General features: G+C 39.7%; 1 protein-coding gene across 1 annotated transcript in view; it reads right to left on the bottom strand.

Moving 5' to 3' along the window:
* Positions 1-2,840: 2,840 nt before the first annotated feature.
* LOC124136310 (mitogen-activated protein kinase 14-like) overlaps positions 2,841-13,800 on the bottom strand; it is a 29,267-nt gene continuing 18,307 nt past the window's right edge. Inside the window, exons 12-13 of the mRNA XM_048401449.1 lie at positions 13,065-13,113; positions 2,841-10,759 (exon numbers count right to left, since the gene is read on the bottom strand). Of these exons, the coding sequence (XP_048257406.1) occupies position 10,759; positions 13,065-13,113 (50 nt within the window). The 3' untranslated portion in view covers positions 2,841-10,758. The remainder of the gene's footprint in view (positions 10,760-13,064; positions 13,114-13,800) is intronic.

Here is a 13,800-nt window from a genome sequence, read left to right as displayed (position 1 = left end):
TGTTGCCATGGAGACAGGGAAACGTTTTTTAATTCCTAACTAGCAAAGGCACTACTTCAGCCCTTCATTAATACATGTCCCAAGTTAGGATGAAAAATGTTGAAAATTGTTTTAGTTCTGCTCCGGAAACGATACCTACCTCCGTTTCAGCTTTGTCAAACTTGTTTCCAAGGAAACAGGGGAAATCAAATTGTGAAAAAACTCCTAAATAGTGTCATAGCGACTGATTTAGGACATCCATTGTCTGAAGAACATTTGATTGCAAAGGCTCATTACCCTGGAGCCATGACATCTATATGCCTTGAAACACTTAATTGCTGTTATTTATAAGATGCTAATCCTAATTGTTAATCCCCATTTTTGTGTACATCGACCGTCTGCCATCCTGAACAGGATGTGCAAGTATGTCACTGATGATTTACTGTTTACATATATATTTATTACTTACTAAATGTCAGGTGACCTTGGCTATATAAGCCTTGGTCCAGAGAGATTGAAAGAGGAGAAAGAAAGGTCTTACCCTTAGCCTAGCTAGGTGGGTGCTCCGGGGCACCAAGACAACAACTACAACCACTATGTGCTGACATGGCACAAAGTGTCTTTTGTATGTATATATCTACATGTATAAGTAAAACTGTATATACCGCAAGCCATCGTCTCCAAGTTATCACTTCCTGCTGAGAACCATACGTCGGCCCCTTGCATATACGAGTGTGCAAATTATTCATTAATCAACGGCGGACCAACGCGTTGTTAATTGCAAAAGGCACCACTTCAGCCCTTTGTTAATACATGTACCAGGTTTGGATGAAAAGACTTTCACAGTTTTCAAGTTGTGCTCCGGAAAGGCACCACTTCAGGATCTGTTTGATATATCTGCCAAGTGCTTGAGTTGTGCCCCGGAAAGAAAATCCATGCCCTTATGAGACTATGTGCTTAGAGTTAGTGAGTTTGGTTTACTCCGCTTTGAACTTGCCAAGTTGAAGGAAAACCCGAAATAAGGCAGGTCTCAGTTCTTTATCCCAGTTTGAACCCACACCTATTAGGGAGGCAACTTTGTACATCGCACTTCTCATAATTTACTGTGGATTGTAGTCTCAATTTAATATGCTCCAAAATATGTAGTCTACCGGTCTCGATGGGGACATGAGTTGATGTTAGCTACATGATGAACGTGAACAAAATACGTTAGGGATTATCAATCTTTTGGGGGATATTTTATGAATTGGGTGCTCCGACAACATATCCCCACAAAAAATTCATGATCCCCGACTTTTTTTGGTTCAGTATAGAATGGGCCTCAGCAATCAGAATACGACATTCATGGTACGATATAACACTATGTACAAGTCTTGTTTGGATATGCCCCCGTGCAATGGTGAGTCTGGATGATAAAACTTTCGCTCTCCAACTAAAGGACGGAGTCCGATTCCCAAGGTGGATATATTCTTTGTCTGTCCTGTCATTTTATGACTGGAATACTGCCACAATCACATGCCCATTCTCTCTATCTGTCTATCTATCGCTCTATCTATCTATCTATCTCTCTCGCTCTATCTATCTATCTATCTATCTATCTATCTATCCATATTCTTGTATATTGTTTCGCGTATATTTATAATCTCTTACTGGAAACCAAACTATTTGGTATACAATGCTGATCTAGCATCGTTATTATAAATAGTATTTTTTTCAGAACATACACACATACATACATGCATGTTAACGGGATATCAATGCACATAAATACACCTATTTCGTTCAGGCGGCGATGGCATTTGAAATTGTAGTAAACCAAAGATCAGACAGTGTTTTCACCCACTTTCAGACCCGGCCCCGAGACCAGACACCACACCTGCAGACGTCAGTATAGATAATGCCACAGCAGATGTATGAACGTGCAGTCATGACTTTCACGAACTTTCCTCGTGCTGCACGTGCAGTGTCACTTTTCCATGTTACATTTCTTCACCACTGATAAGATAATATCTCATTTGGAGGGGTGGGGAAAGTGGGACAGAAATTTACACAGAAAGGTTAACAACATCTGTAATAGGCACTATTTATTTTGAAGTTCGTTCACATGTTGAGAATTAATTTTGTTTATATAGAATGCAACGTCTTATAGGCATTATTTCAGCCATATGGCGATGTTGACCCAAAACGTCTGTGACGTTGAACCATCAGTAATCATGGTAATGAGATAACTTTTGAAAATTGTTTCCCACAGTTTGAGTATCACTCAGTTATCCTGATTTGTTTGTTCCGGCTATATGAAGGCTTCCTGTAAAAAATCGAGTCTGAACCAGACATCCTAGTGATTGATATCTTGAGCATCTATTTCACGATGACATGCATCAACCATGTCAGCGAGCCGGCGTGAAGATACGGGGTAGAATAGGTCTTCAGCAACCCATGCTTGCCATAAAAGGCGACTAACGGGATCGGGTGGTCAGGCTCGCTGACTTGCTTGATGCATGTCATCGATCCCAATTGCGTGGATCGATGCTCATGTTGTCAATCACTGGATTGTCTGGTCCAGACTCGATTATTTACAGACCGCCATCATGTAGCTGGAATATTGCTGAGTGCGGCATTAAACAAACAGAACAAACAAAAAAAGTCAGCGAACCTGACCACCCGATCACCATACCCCTGCTCTGGGTTTCACCTAAGTGGTAAAGGTCCGAGACCTACATCACTTCGGGCTTTCCTCCCACATTAAGCTGACACACCCTGATATAACAGGAATACTGTTAAAAGCGGAGTTAAACCTAACTCACTCACTATTCAATTTTAACTGAGGATTGAGAGTACATAATGAAACAACACAGAAGAAGAAAAGTTCTAGAACATATTTATTGGAGTCATCTGTACAATACAAGATATACATGAAAATACTCACTTACTTCTCCATGTTAAGTAGCAAATTGTTGAAGTAACCATGTTTTAAAAATATATTTGAAACTCCTTAACAAAAGATAAGCCATAGATACAATGAGAATTTTACTAGGCATATTTAAGTTCATTTCAAATGTGTGAATGTTTTGATATGGGAATATAATAAACTGCTTGTGTTTCAATTCTCATACAAATTGCTTGACACAAATTCTACAGAGAACGTAAATACACGTCCTTCCTTAAAATCACATTTCATATTGATAACTATATGCGGTGTTTGAAACCAACCACTACATCATATTTGATAATCCCTATGGTTTAAGTGAATGATGATCATTCATATTTGTTTTGTCTTCTTGTTTCAAAATATTGTCAAAACTTTGTGAGGAATCTTAATGGCATACAGCTTAAAGATAAATTAGACTAATGTAGAAATCATGACGTATTAATGATTTGTCTTTTGTTAGAAATATCCCTGATGAATATTGAAACGGAAATGATTTTAAAGAAAATCAAGTAATTTACCCTTATCTTTTGAATAACAACTTGTGAAAAGAACAAGACATTATGCATTGTCAAAAAGAGTTTGTTTTGTCTGCAAATACACACATACACACAAATTCAATACACTGATTCTTCAAATACTAGCATTTGTGGTCATATCGCTGACACTGATGTGCTTAAGAAAATGAACGAACAAAACACATAGACATTAACACTGTACATGTATTCTTCTGATGGCAACTGAATAGTGGCAATGGTTCCTAGAGTAGCAACACCAGCTACAGCAGCAGCCGATTTGTTTTGAAATAACAGTTGTAGGCCATTACATTCTTAATTTATCAAATAATAAGTCAGAAGTAGGAAGATCATTGAATTCTGAATTCAATAAGCCTGAGAAAAAACCGCTTTTCTCAAGGATGAGGGCCAAAATCTGCATTTATTATGCACAGAATACGCTACTACTGTTTGACGCTGATTTGTGCCTGCTTATCTTGTTCTTGGTTATTTAAACAAATACTTGGGGAATCCCATGTGCATGGAGTGTCAACAGAAAAAGGATTTTGATTTTTTTTTTTATAAAACAAGATCGGTGGCTACATGATTCAACAAATTTTAAAAAAAATGGCTGTATTTGATGCAAAGCAAAGTTGTGATCAGGTCAACCTGCTTCCTTTGAATGTTGACATGCCATGGGACATGAACGTAACATGAAATACACATGCAATACAACACAGAAGGTAGGAACCCAATGTCAAGAAGTGTGATACCTGATTGAAATTGCATAGTTCAGATGTCTTGTATCAAGGTTGCTAAACAGAGAGAAACCGAAGAAACAAAACCACTTCCTGTATCAGCTCCTGTCTACTGACTGAGACCACGGACTTGCTCATCTACGGAAAAGGTTTGTGCAAATATACACACAGTAACAAACATACACTTAACAAAAAGACATCAGTTTATAATGATGGATTATAAATAAACACATACGATCTGTGAGGAAAATGCAAATCAATATCGTCACTGCTAATTTGATAAATATTTACACAAATATTGACTTCCTAATCCTACAAGTATTGCATTCTTTCAGTCCAAGCCTAACCATTCTCAGCATGCTGACGAACTACAACAGCATTTTAAAACTCCATCTCACAGGGGCTAGAACTGAGATGATTTTGTTTTTATCTAGTTCTTTTTCCTATCCAGCTCAAGATAGATCTATGCCAGGAAAATATTATATATTCTTTTTGTTCTTTAAACAAAATCACCTCAGTTCTACAAACCCATATTCACTGTCACTGTCTCACATAATTATTACACATAAGGCTGATAGATAGGTAGCCAAAAGACATGACAAATAAAAAGCAAATAATAGCAAAATACAATTCAGTGGTAAATATAAAATAACACAAATATTTCTATCTGTCAAACTTACACATTAAGTGGTGAATTGTGAATAACAAAAGCACAAATGCCAAAAGTTCAAACTAATTTAATAAATAATAAAATTTGAAATGACAATTTTTGTGTATTCAGGGCTTGTGTTTCAAATGAGAGACATGGACATCGATGATGTGGCTCGCGAACGTATATACATCTATGTACGTCTTTGCGTGGCTTTATCTTATATTGAACCAGAAAATTGTTATACAGTTATTGTGTCTAATGTGAAGGCTAAACTAGGTCTGAAAGAAAGTGCAAATGTAATTGATACAAACAAATTCCATGAGTATACAGTTCAAACAATCTCATCCTTCACAGATTGGGATTTTTATTTCATTTTCATGTAGGTTTATCAAGTTCACAAGTGAAGGATGACAAAACCAATCTCTTTAAAATCAGATCCTTTACTCTCAATCGAATCAACACCTCTCCATCAAAATCTGGCAAATCCTCCATGAGTGAACTTGCTACAGCAACTTGCTACTGACTTCTCGTTTGTTGTCTAATGCTGTACTGAGTATTCCAGCTATATGATGGGACAATCCAGTGATTGACATTATGAGCATTGATCTATGCACCTGGGATACGATGACAAGCATCAACCAAAACAGCTGGCCTGACTGCCCTACCTCGTTAGTCGTCTTTTATGACAAGCATTGGCAGCACTAATTGACTAACTAAAAAAATAATAATATACAAATAAAAATATTTACTGGTGTATGTTGCATTTATCTTACTTCACTGCTTCCCGTGTTAAAAGCAACAACCTACAAATTTCTTTCAGCTAAAATTTCATTTGTACTTCAACAAACGTTTATAAATCTGATTGTAATGAACTTCCAATGCCACAAGTTGTACTTTGAAGCCAAACTGTTTTAGCCAGTTGACATCTGACACCCATGCAAGTTCACTTTAGGGTTTAGTGGACGTGACCTATGGAGAGTTATATAGTTCTTAACGCCGAGAGAGGCATCAAATCGGAGAAAAATATCTAATTTTAATGAGACTGACAACAAAAGGTGCTGGCATCTATGTACAAACGAAGCAATTTGGTGATGTCTTGATTAAAGTGTCTACACATATGTACAATTACTAAGATGAACACATAATCTATGCTTGGTGACGCCATGAATATACCCCATATTATGATCACTGAATGGAATTTGGTGATGACAAATGTGTTTCAGTATGCTATATAAATAATGAAGTAACCTACCACTGAATGTTTGCCGGTGCCTTCAAATTCTCTCACAGCCTTTATTTGTTTCTTGGTTTACAGATACACTTTTCCTTCAACTCAAAACAGTTGGTGTTCTTAAAACAGAAAGAATTTATATATTTTCTCAATGTATTATCAGTAGATTTAAACCGAGCAAAGAAATGAGAAAAAAAATTATACTGGTCAAAGAGTTTCTCAGAACTTACCATTTATTCATATTGATTTCATTTGTTTTGTTTTTTTACTTCTTTTCTTTTCTTAGAATCTTTGTATTTATTTTAACAGATTTTGTTGCTATGTTACCAATAGGCTTATTTCTGATTATTTGTTAACACACTTGGCAGAAGTAACATATTGTTCTGAAATTTTAAATGATAAATTAACAAAAGAGCCTGGTGAGTACATTCGCCTGTATGCTCGCTCCTCAGTACCCCATGTTTAAACATGAGCCATCGTTAAAATGAAAATAGTGTCCCTGATTATCTGCCCTTAGTCTCACTTACCCAGTCGGATGCCGGTCTCTCAGGCAGTGTGGTTGGGGACAAAAGGCATATCTAACTAGAAGATACCATTTCATCCCCCAAGATACCATGTGTCATTATTCTTATTTCATGAGATCACTTGTAATACCAATTAGAATCAGCTTCATGATGTTTGTACACAGGCATCAAACCTGGCCAAGATGGTGCAAGAGCGACCAACCACTTTCAGCAATGCCATTTCAGCAATGTCAATTTCTGCAATTGTCACCCAAAAGCTGCCAGTTTTAAATATTGCATTCCTCAAACTATCCCTGACATAACACAACATACGTATTCAGATTGTAAAACAATATCTCAAGCATAACATTCTATCTTATATAGGAAAACCTCCATCTATTTCAAGATTCATATTTTATTCTTTTCAAACAATAGTGTAAAATTAAATATTGAGCGAAATATAATCCATTTTGTGCAATTGATCTTCAGACATTTTGCAAGGAACCAGTCCATTAAAAAGTCATAAAACACCATTCACATTTACTTTGGGACAAAAGCAGAAAATTTATTATGTACATCTGGGTTTCATTGAAAATATACTTTCAAATATACATATTAATTGACATGGGCTGGGTGAAAACTCCTCATTTCTAAACTAAGTGTTGTAGTTAACCACTCCTGTTGACTACATCAGACCTGTATGATACACATACGGTGAAACCTTGCAAGTCAGGATCCTGAATACAGTGAAACCTCATAAGTCTGGACTCTGCAAACTGTGAAACTTCATTAATCTGGACCCTTCATATGCTGAAACATTGTTAGTCTTGACCATGCATACAGTGAAACCTCATTCGTCTGAACCCTACGTGAAGTGAAATCTTTTAGTCTTGACCTGGAGAGATGTGAACACCCAAAGGAATATTACTCCATTTTCGTAATTTGTTCATCCAGAAACTTGTTAATCGGTACTTGTTTCACATGGTACAGTACCGCCAAATTGACATGGTTTCACTGTATATACATGTAATGGGTTTGACTCACTTGGGGACAGACCCTTTCTTGATTAGTGCATGAAGGACAAATAATTAATATGTTGTGGTATAACCTTCTTTCCTTTAAACTACACAATCAGATTGGAAATAAGCTGAGCTTCACTCCAGCGACCAATAATACTTGATGCCTTGAGCATTGGTTGTGACAGCAGGACTCTGTACAGCATTCAGCCTGGCAACTATACCCAGTTGCTAAACACATCATCACTAGCTAAACATCAATATTAAATCAGTATTTTTTTAACCTTAATATTCAAGACCATTACAGAACTCAGCTACAATAGAAAGATGAGGCATCAACAAATTGAGTTACATATACATATGGATATGGAGACTGACCAGTTGAATGCAGCTTTTTATACAACAACTAGGGCTGTCATTTACTGGTCCTGGAGTGAGTGAGTGAGTATGGTTTTATGCCGCTTTTAGCAATATTCCAGCACTATCACGGCGGGGGACACCAGAAATGAGCTTCACACTTTGTACCCATGTCGGGAATCGAAACCGGGTCTTCGGCGTGACGAGCAGACGTTTTAACCACTAGGCTACCTGACTGCCCCTACTGGACCTGGACGTGACAAGTGGCACCGATCCACCTCAAAATATGCAATCTGCAAGTACGTGATCACTGCACATACATTCCTCCAGTTTTTCCATTTTCACAGGTCATAGACGCCTGCCTATTTTACAGACTCGTCACAGTGAAACAATTTGTTCAACTGACTTAACTTTCAGTGGATATATCTCGACCACATCATGTAATGTCTAGATCAAAAGATTCCATAATATTGCAATTCCTTCTATGTGAGGCTTAGACAGGGCAATGACAGCCCTACCTTTGTAAATGTTGGATGGGGCAAGGTGGCACCATGAACCACATATAATGAACCATATCTGGAACTGAACCTGTACCTAGTGATGTAGAAAACACCTTCTCCACTGGGCTAACCTGCCACTCAGACAAGATAACCTTACATACATCTTACTCCGAGTCAATGTCTCCCCTTGCTCTGACAACACTGTTTTCACAGTTCATTCATGACAATACTCTCAATCTCTGTACTCTCGACTCCACTTCAAGGAACTGTCTATCCACATGCCAATGACATAACAATATTCCAGCCATGTATAAAACATTTGGATATACATAACATTTACTTGAGGAATGCCACCATCTTGCCAGTTGTATTCAACAAGATTTTAAGTTTCTATAATGAATACAAAGCAGAACACAATATGGAAATCTGATTTCCATCAAAGTTGTGCCAAATGTACAATATCCATACAATTTCAGTAAGTCCTTCCCTTTAGTCAAGTACTGGCTAATGTAACCTTCAGTGAATTGTCTTTCAAAATATCTAACCATGATCATGAAATTGAATCACAAATATTGTGTCACTAAGTAACAACATGTACAAATATTGTGTCACTAAGTAACAACATGTACAAATGTTGTGTCACCAAGGAACAACATGTACAAATGTTGTGTCACTAAGTAACAACATGTACAAATGTCTAACTAAGTAACAACATGTACAAATATTTTGTCACTAAGTAACAACATGTACAAATGTTGTGTCACTAAGGAACAACAAGTACAGATGTTGTGTCACTAAGGAACAACATGTACAGATGTTGTGTCACTAAGGAACAACAAGTACAGATGTTGTGTCACTAAGGAACGACATGTACAGATGTTGTGTCACTAAGGAACAACATGTACAGATGCTGTGTCACTAAGGAACAACATGTACAGATGTTGTGTCACTAAGGAACAACATGTACAGATGCTGTGTCACTAAGGAACAACATGTACAGATGCTGTGTCACTAAGGAACAACATGTACAGATGCTGTGTCACTAAGGAACAACATGTACAGATGTTGTGTCACTAAGGAACAACATGTACAGATGTTGTGTCACTAAGGAACAACATGTACAGATGTTGTGTCACTAAGGAACAACATGTACAGATGCTGTGTCACTAAGGAACAACATGTACAGATGTTGTGTCACTAAGGAACAACATGTACAGATGTTGTGTCACTAAGGAACAACATGTACAGATGTTGTGTCACTAAGGAACAACATGTACAGATGTTGTGTCACTAAGGAACAACATGTACAGATGCTGTGTCACTAAGGAACAACATGTACAGATGTTGTGTCACTAAGGAACAACATGTACAGATGTTGTGTCACTAAGGAACAACATGTACAGATGTTGTGTCACTACAACCTTAGAGTACTGAGCTCATGCCACACGTCTATCACAATGCACATCAAGACAGGCAGTAAATCCAATCTTTTAAGTACATCTTCCGTTGCATTGACTGCAAGGTCACACATGTCAGATAAGGCACATCCCAAATAATATCTCTTTAAATGAGAATGAGGAACCATCTTGACACATCCAGAGGTGGAACAACAACCTTTTTAAAGGACGGGGTTTCACATTTTGAAGTTTGAAGATCTGTGCGTGTGCGTGTGCGCATGTGTATATTAATAACACAAAGTTCATTTTTCTTTCCTTCATGTCATTTGGGGCCAGGAGTTATTCCAAAAGGTGTGTGTGTGTGCGTTTTTCAACCCCATGACCTTCCAATCCCACACCCCAAAATCAGTGGCAACAAAACTATTAATTGTACATAAAATTATTGTTGTTGTTTTCGTTTCTAACAGACAGTCTGAAACAAGTTGTTAACCTGGGACAAATACAAAATGTCATCATGATGCGTCATAATTCCCTTTACAATAAAACGTTTGATAAAATCTCTGATAAGTATCACAGTTATGATTGATGTAAGAGTGTAGGTCATGTTTACATACAAATCTGAAAAAGAAACTACCACGTTGATAATACCCTGCCACAAACTAAACCAGCCTCCATGTTCCATTTCAACTTGAATACTGTCCAACTGCAGCCGACCTCCAAACAATACAATCGTGACTTGTGTCACACTGTGTCTACAGGTGTCCTTTGTCTCGTGACTTGTGTCACACTGTGTGGTGTCTACTGTCTAGTGGCAGGCCATGTGATGAGGAAGGTGATGAAGTCCGAGCACATGCAGAGATGAAGATGGACATGAAGAGTAATGACTGGGGATGATTTCTCCGGAGGTAGCTCTTCCTCCACTGCTGGCAAGTCTCACTGACTGACTCTGAAACAGACATGAGAGAAACTCTAATTTCCAATGGGGTGGACCACATGAATCTAACTAAACAATGAAATAGTGTGCTTTCTTCACGACCAAACACTCCTCTTTAAACGATTTGTCATAAAAGAGCGATTAACGGGATCGTGTGGTCAGGCTCGCTGATTTGGTTGATGCATGTCATCGTATCTCAATTGCGTGGATCGATGCTCATGATGTCAATCACTGGATTGTCTGGTCCAGACTTAATTATTTACAGAACGCCGTCACATAGCTGGAATATTGCTGAGTGTGGTGTTAAACAACAAGTAAAGAATACAACTACAAGAACTTGTTTGTTTGATCTAAGATGGGAGAATACATAACTGAGTCCTCCATGACACAACAAGTAGATACATGGACAGGCCTGAATAAACTGTAAACATCTAGTGATTAAATACTGACAATAACAAAGCTAGTAGAATCAATAAAGTCAGCAAAGTAAAATGTAACTCCTACATGCAACCACATCAGTTCAACATATGGCTCCCTACACAGCACTGACAACACATGGCCCTCCTACACAGCACTGACAACACATGGCCCTCCTACACAGCACTGACAACACATGGCCCTCCTACACAGCACGGACAACATACAGCCCTCCTACACAGCACTGACAACACATGGCCCTCCTACACAGCACTGACAACACATGGCCCTCCTACACAGCACTGACAACACATGGCCCTCCTACACAGCACTGACAACACATGGCCCTCCTACACAGCACGGACAACATACAGCCCTCCTACACAGCACTGACAACACATGGCCCTCCTACACAGCACTGACAACACATGGCCCTCCTACACAGCACTGACAACACATGGCCCTCCTACACAGCACTGACAACACATGGCCGTCCTACACAGCACTGACAACATATGGCCGTCCTACACAGCACTGACAACACATGGCCCTCCTACACAGCACGGACAACACATGGCCCTCCTACACAGCACGGACAACATACAGCCCTCCTACACAGCACTGACAACACATGGCCCTCCTACACAGGACTGACAACACATGGCCCTCCTACACAGGACTGACAACACATGGCCCTCCTACACAGCACTGATAACATATGGCCCTACAACACAGCACTGACAACATGCCTCAGGTTTTGGGGTTCAATGCCTTAGGTTTTGGGGTTCAATGCCTCAGGTATTGGGGTTCAATGTCTCAGGCTATGGGGTTCAATGCCTCAGGTAATGGGGTTCAATGCCTCAGGTAATGGGGTTCAATGCCTCAGGTTATGGGGTTCAATGCCTCAGGTAATAGGGTTCAATGCCTCAGGTTATGGAGTTAAATGCCTCAGGTATTGGGGTTCAATGCCTCAGGTTATGGGGTTCAATGTCTCAGGTTTTGGGGTTCAATGCCTCAGGTTATGGGGTTCAATGCCTCAGGTTTTGGGGTTCAATGCCTCAGGTTATGGGGTTCAATGCCTCAGGTATTGGGGTTCAATGTCTCAGGCTATGGGGTTCAATGCCTCAGGTAATGGGGTTTAATGCCTCAGGTTATGGGGTTCAATGCCTCAGGTTATGGGGTTCAATGCCTCAGGTTATGGGGTTCAATGCCTCAGGTTATGGAGTTAAATGCCTCAGGTATTGGGGTTCAATGCCTCAGGTTATGGGGTTCAATGCCTCAGGTTACGGGATTCAATGCCTCAGGTTTTGGGGTTCAATGCCTCAGGTTATGGGGTTCAATGCCTCAGGTTATGGGGTTCAATGCCTCAGGTTATGGAGTTAAATGCCTCAGGTATTGGGGTTCAATGCCTCAGGTTATGGGGTTCAATGTCTCAGGCTATGGGGTTCAATGCCTCAGGTTATGGGGTTCAATGCCTCAGGTTTTGGGGTTCAATGCCTCAGGTTATGGGGTTCAATGCCTCAGGTTTTGGGGTTCAATGTCTCAGGTTATGGGGTTCAATGCCTCAGGTTTTGGGGTTCAATGCTTCAGGTTATGGGGTTCAATGTCTCAGGCTATGGGGTTCAATGTCTCAGGCTATGGGGTTCAATGTCTCAGGCTATGGGGTTCAATGTCTCAGGCTATGGGGTTCAAGGCCTCAGATTATGGGGTTCAATGCCTCAGGTTATGGGCTTCAATGCCTCAGATTATGGGCTTCAATGCCTCAGGTTATGCACCAGGCTATTGGCTTCAATGCCCTAGGTTGGTCATGGTGTTCAGTGCACCCTGTGATGAGATTCTACTGGCTCACGTGTGGTTTAGTCATTAGTGTCTTATGTTAACTTTAGCTTGAATCACTCACCAGTCCACTGTCTTTAAATGCCCAACTTCTACCTCCTGATATACTAAATCTGAAACACAAAGACGATGAATGTAATGCAACATTTACCATGGGTGAAACTCAGGCACATGCTTGGCGACCTCAGCCAAGGATTATATCACATGATACTGTTTTGGAGTGAGTGAGTGGATCTGGTTTTACGCTGCTTTTAGCAACATTCCAGCATTATCACAGCAGGGGACACCAGAAATGGGCTTCACACATTGTACCCATGTGGGAAATTGAACCTGGGCCTTTGGAGTGACTGGCGAACGCCTAAACCACTAGGCTGCCCCACCGCTCCTTTGTTTTTTGGAAATATCACATTGTTTTGTCCATAATGATAAATTATAATACCATCAAACTAGCCTGCATGAGTACTTCAACATTGCAACTTTGTTGAGCTGTGAGTTAGTGAGTTTCGTTTTACGCCCCTTTTAGCAGTATTCCAGCAATATCACGGCGGGGGACACCAGAAATGGGCTTCACACATTGTACCCATGTCGGGATTCGAACCCGGGTCTTCGGCGTGACGAGCGAACGCTTTAACCACTAGGCTACCTGTTGAGCTGTGAGATTCCATAGTTCACCTGAATGTTCTAAGGCTAACAATCTACACACCGAACCCAACATAAAGTAGCAGCTAGTGAACTTCAGGAGTCTGCGTCTTCCAGTGGGGTGCTGCAGGTGGGTCACAGCTATACATGTGAACTTGAAA

Source organism: Haliotis rufescens, unplaced genomic scaffold (genome assembly GCF_023055435.1).
Source record: "Haliotis rufescens isolate VD_foot unplaced genomic scaffold, xgHalRufe1.0.p SCAF_22, whole genome shotgun sequence".
Lineage (NCBI taxonomy): Eukaryota > Metazoa > Mollusca > Gastropoda > Lepetellida > Haliotidae > Haliotis > Haliotis rufescens.
This window is presented reverse-complemented; position numbering and strand designations above follow the sequence as displayed.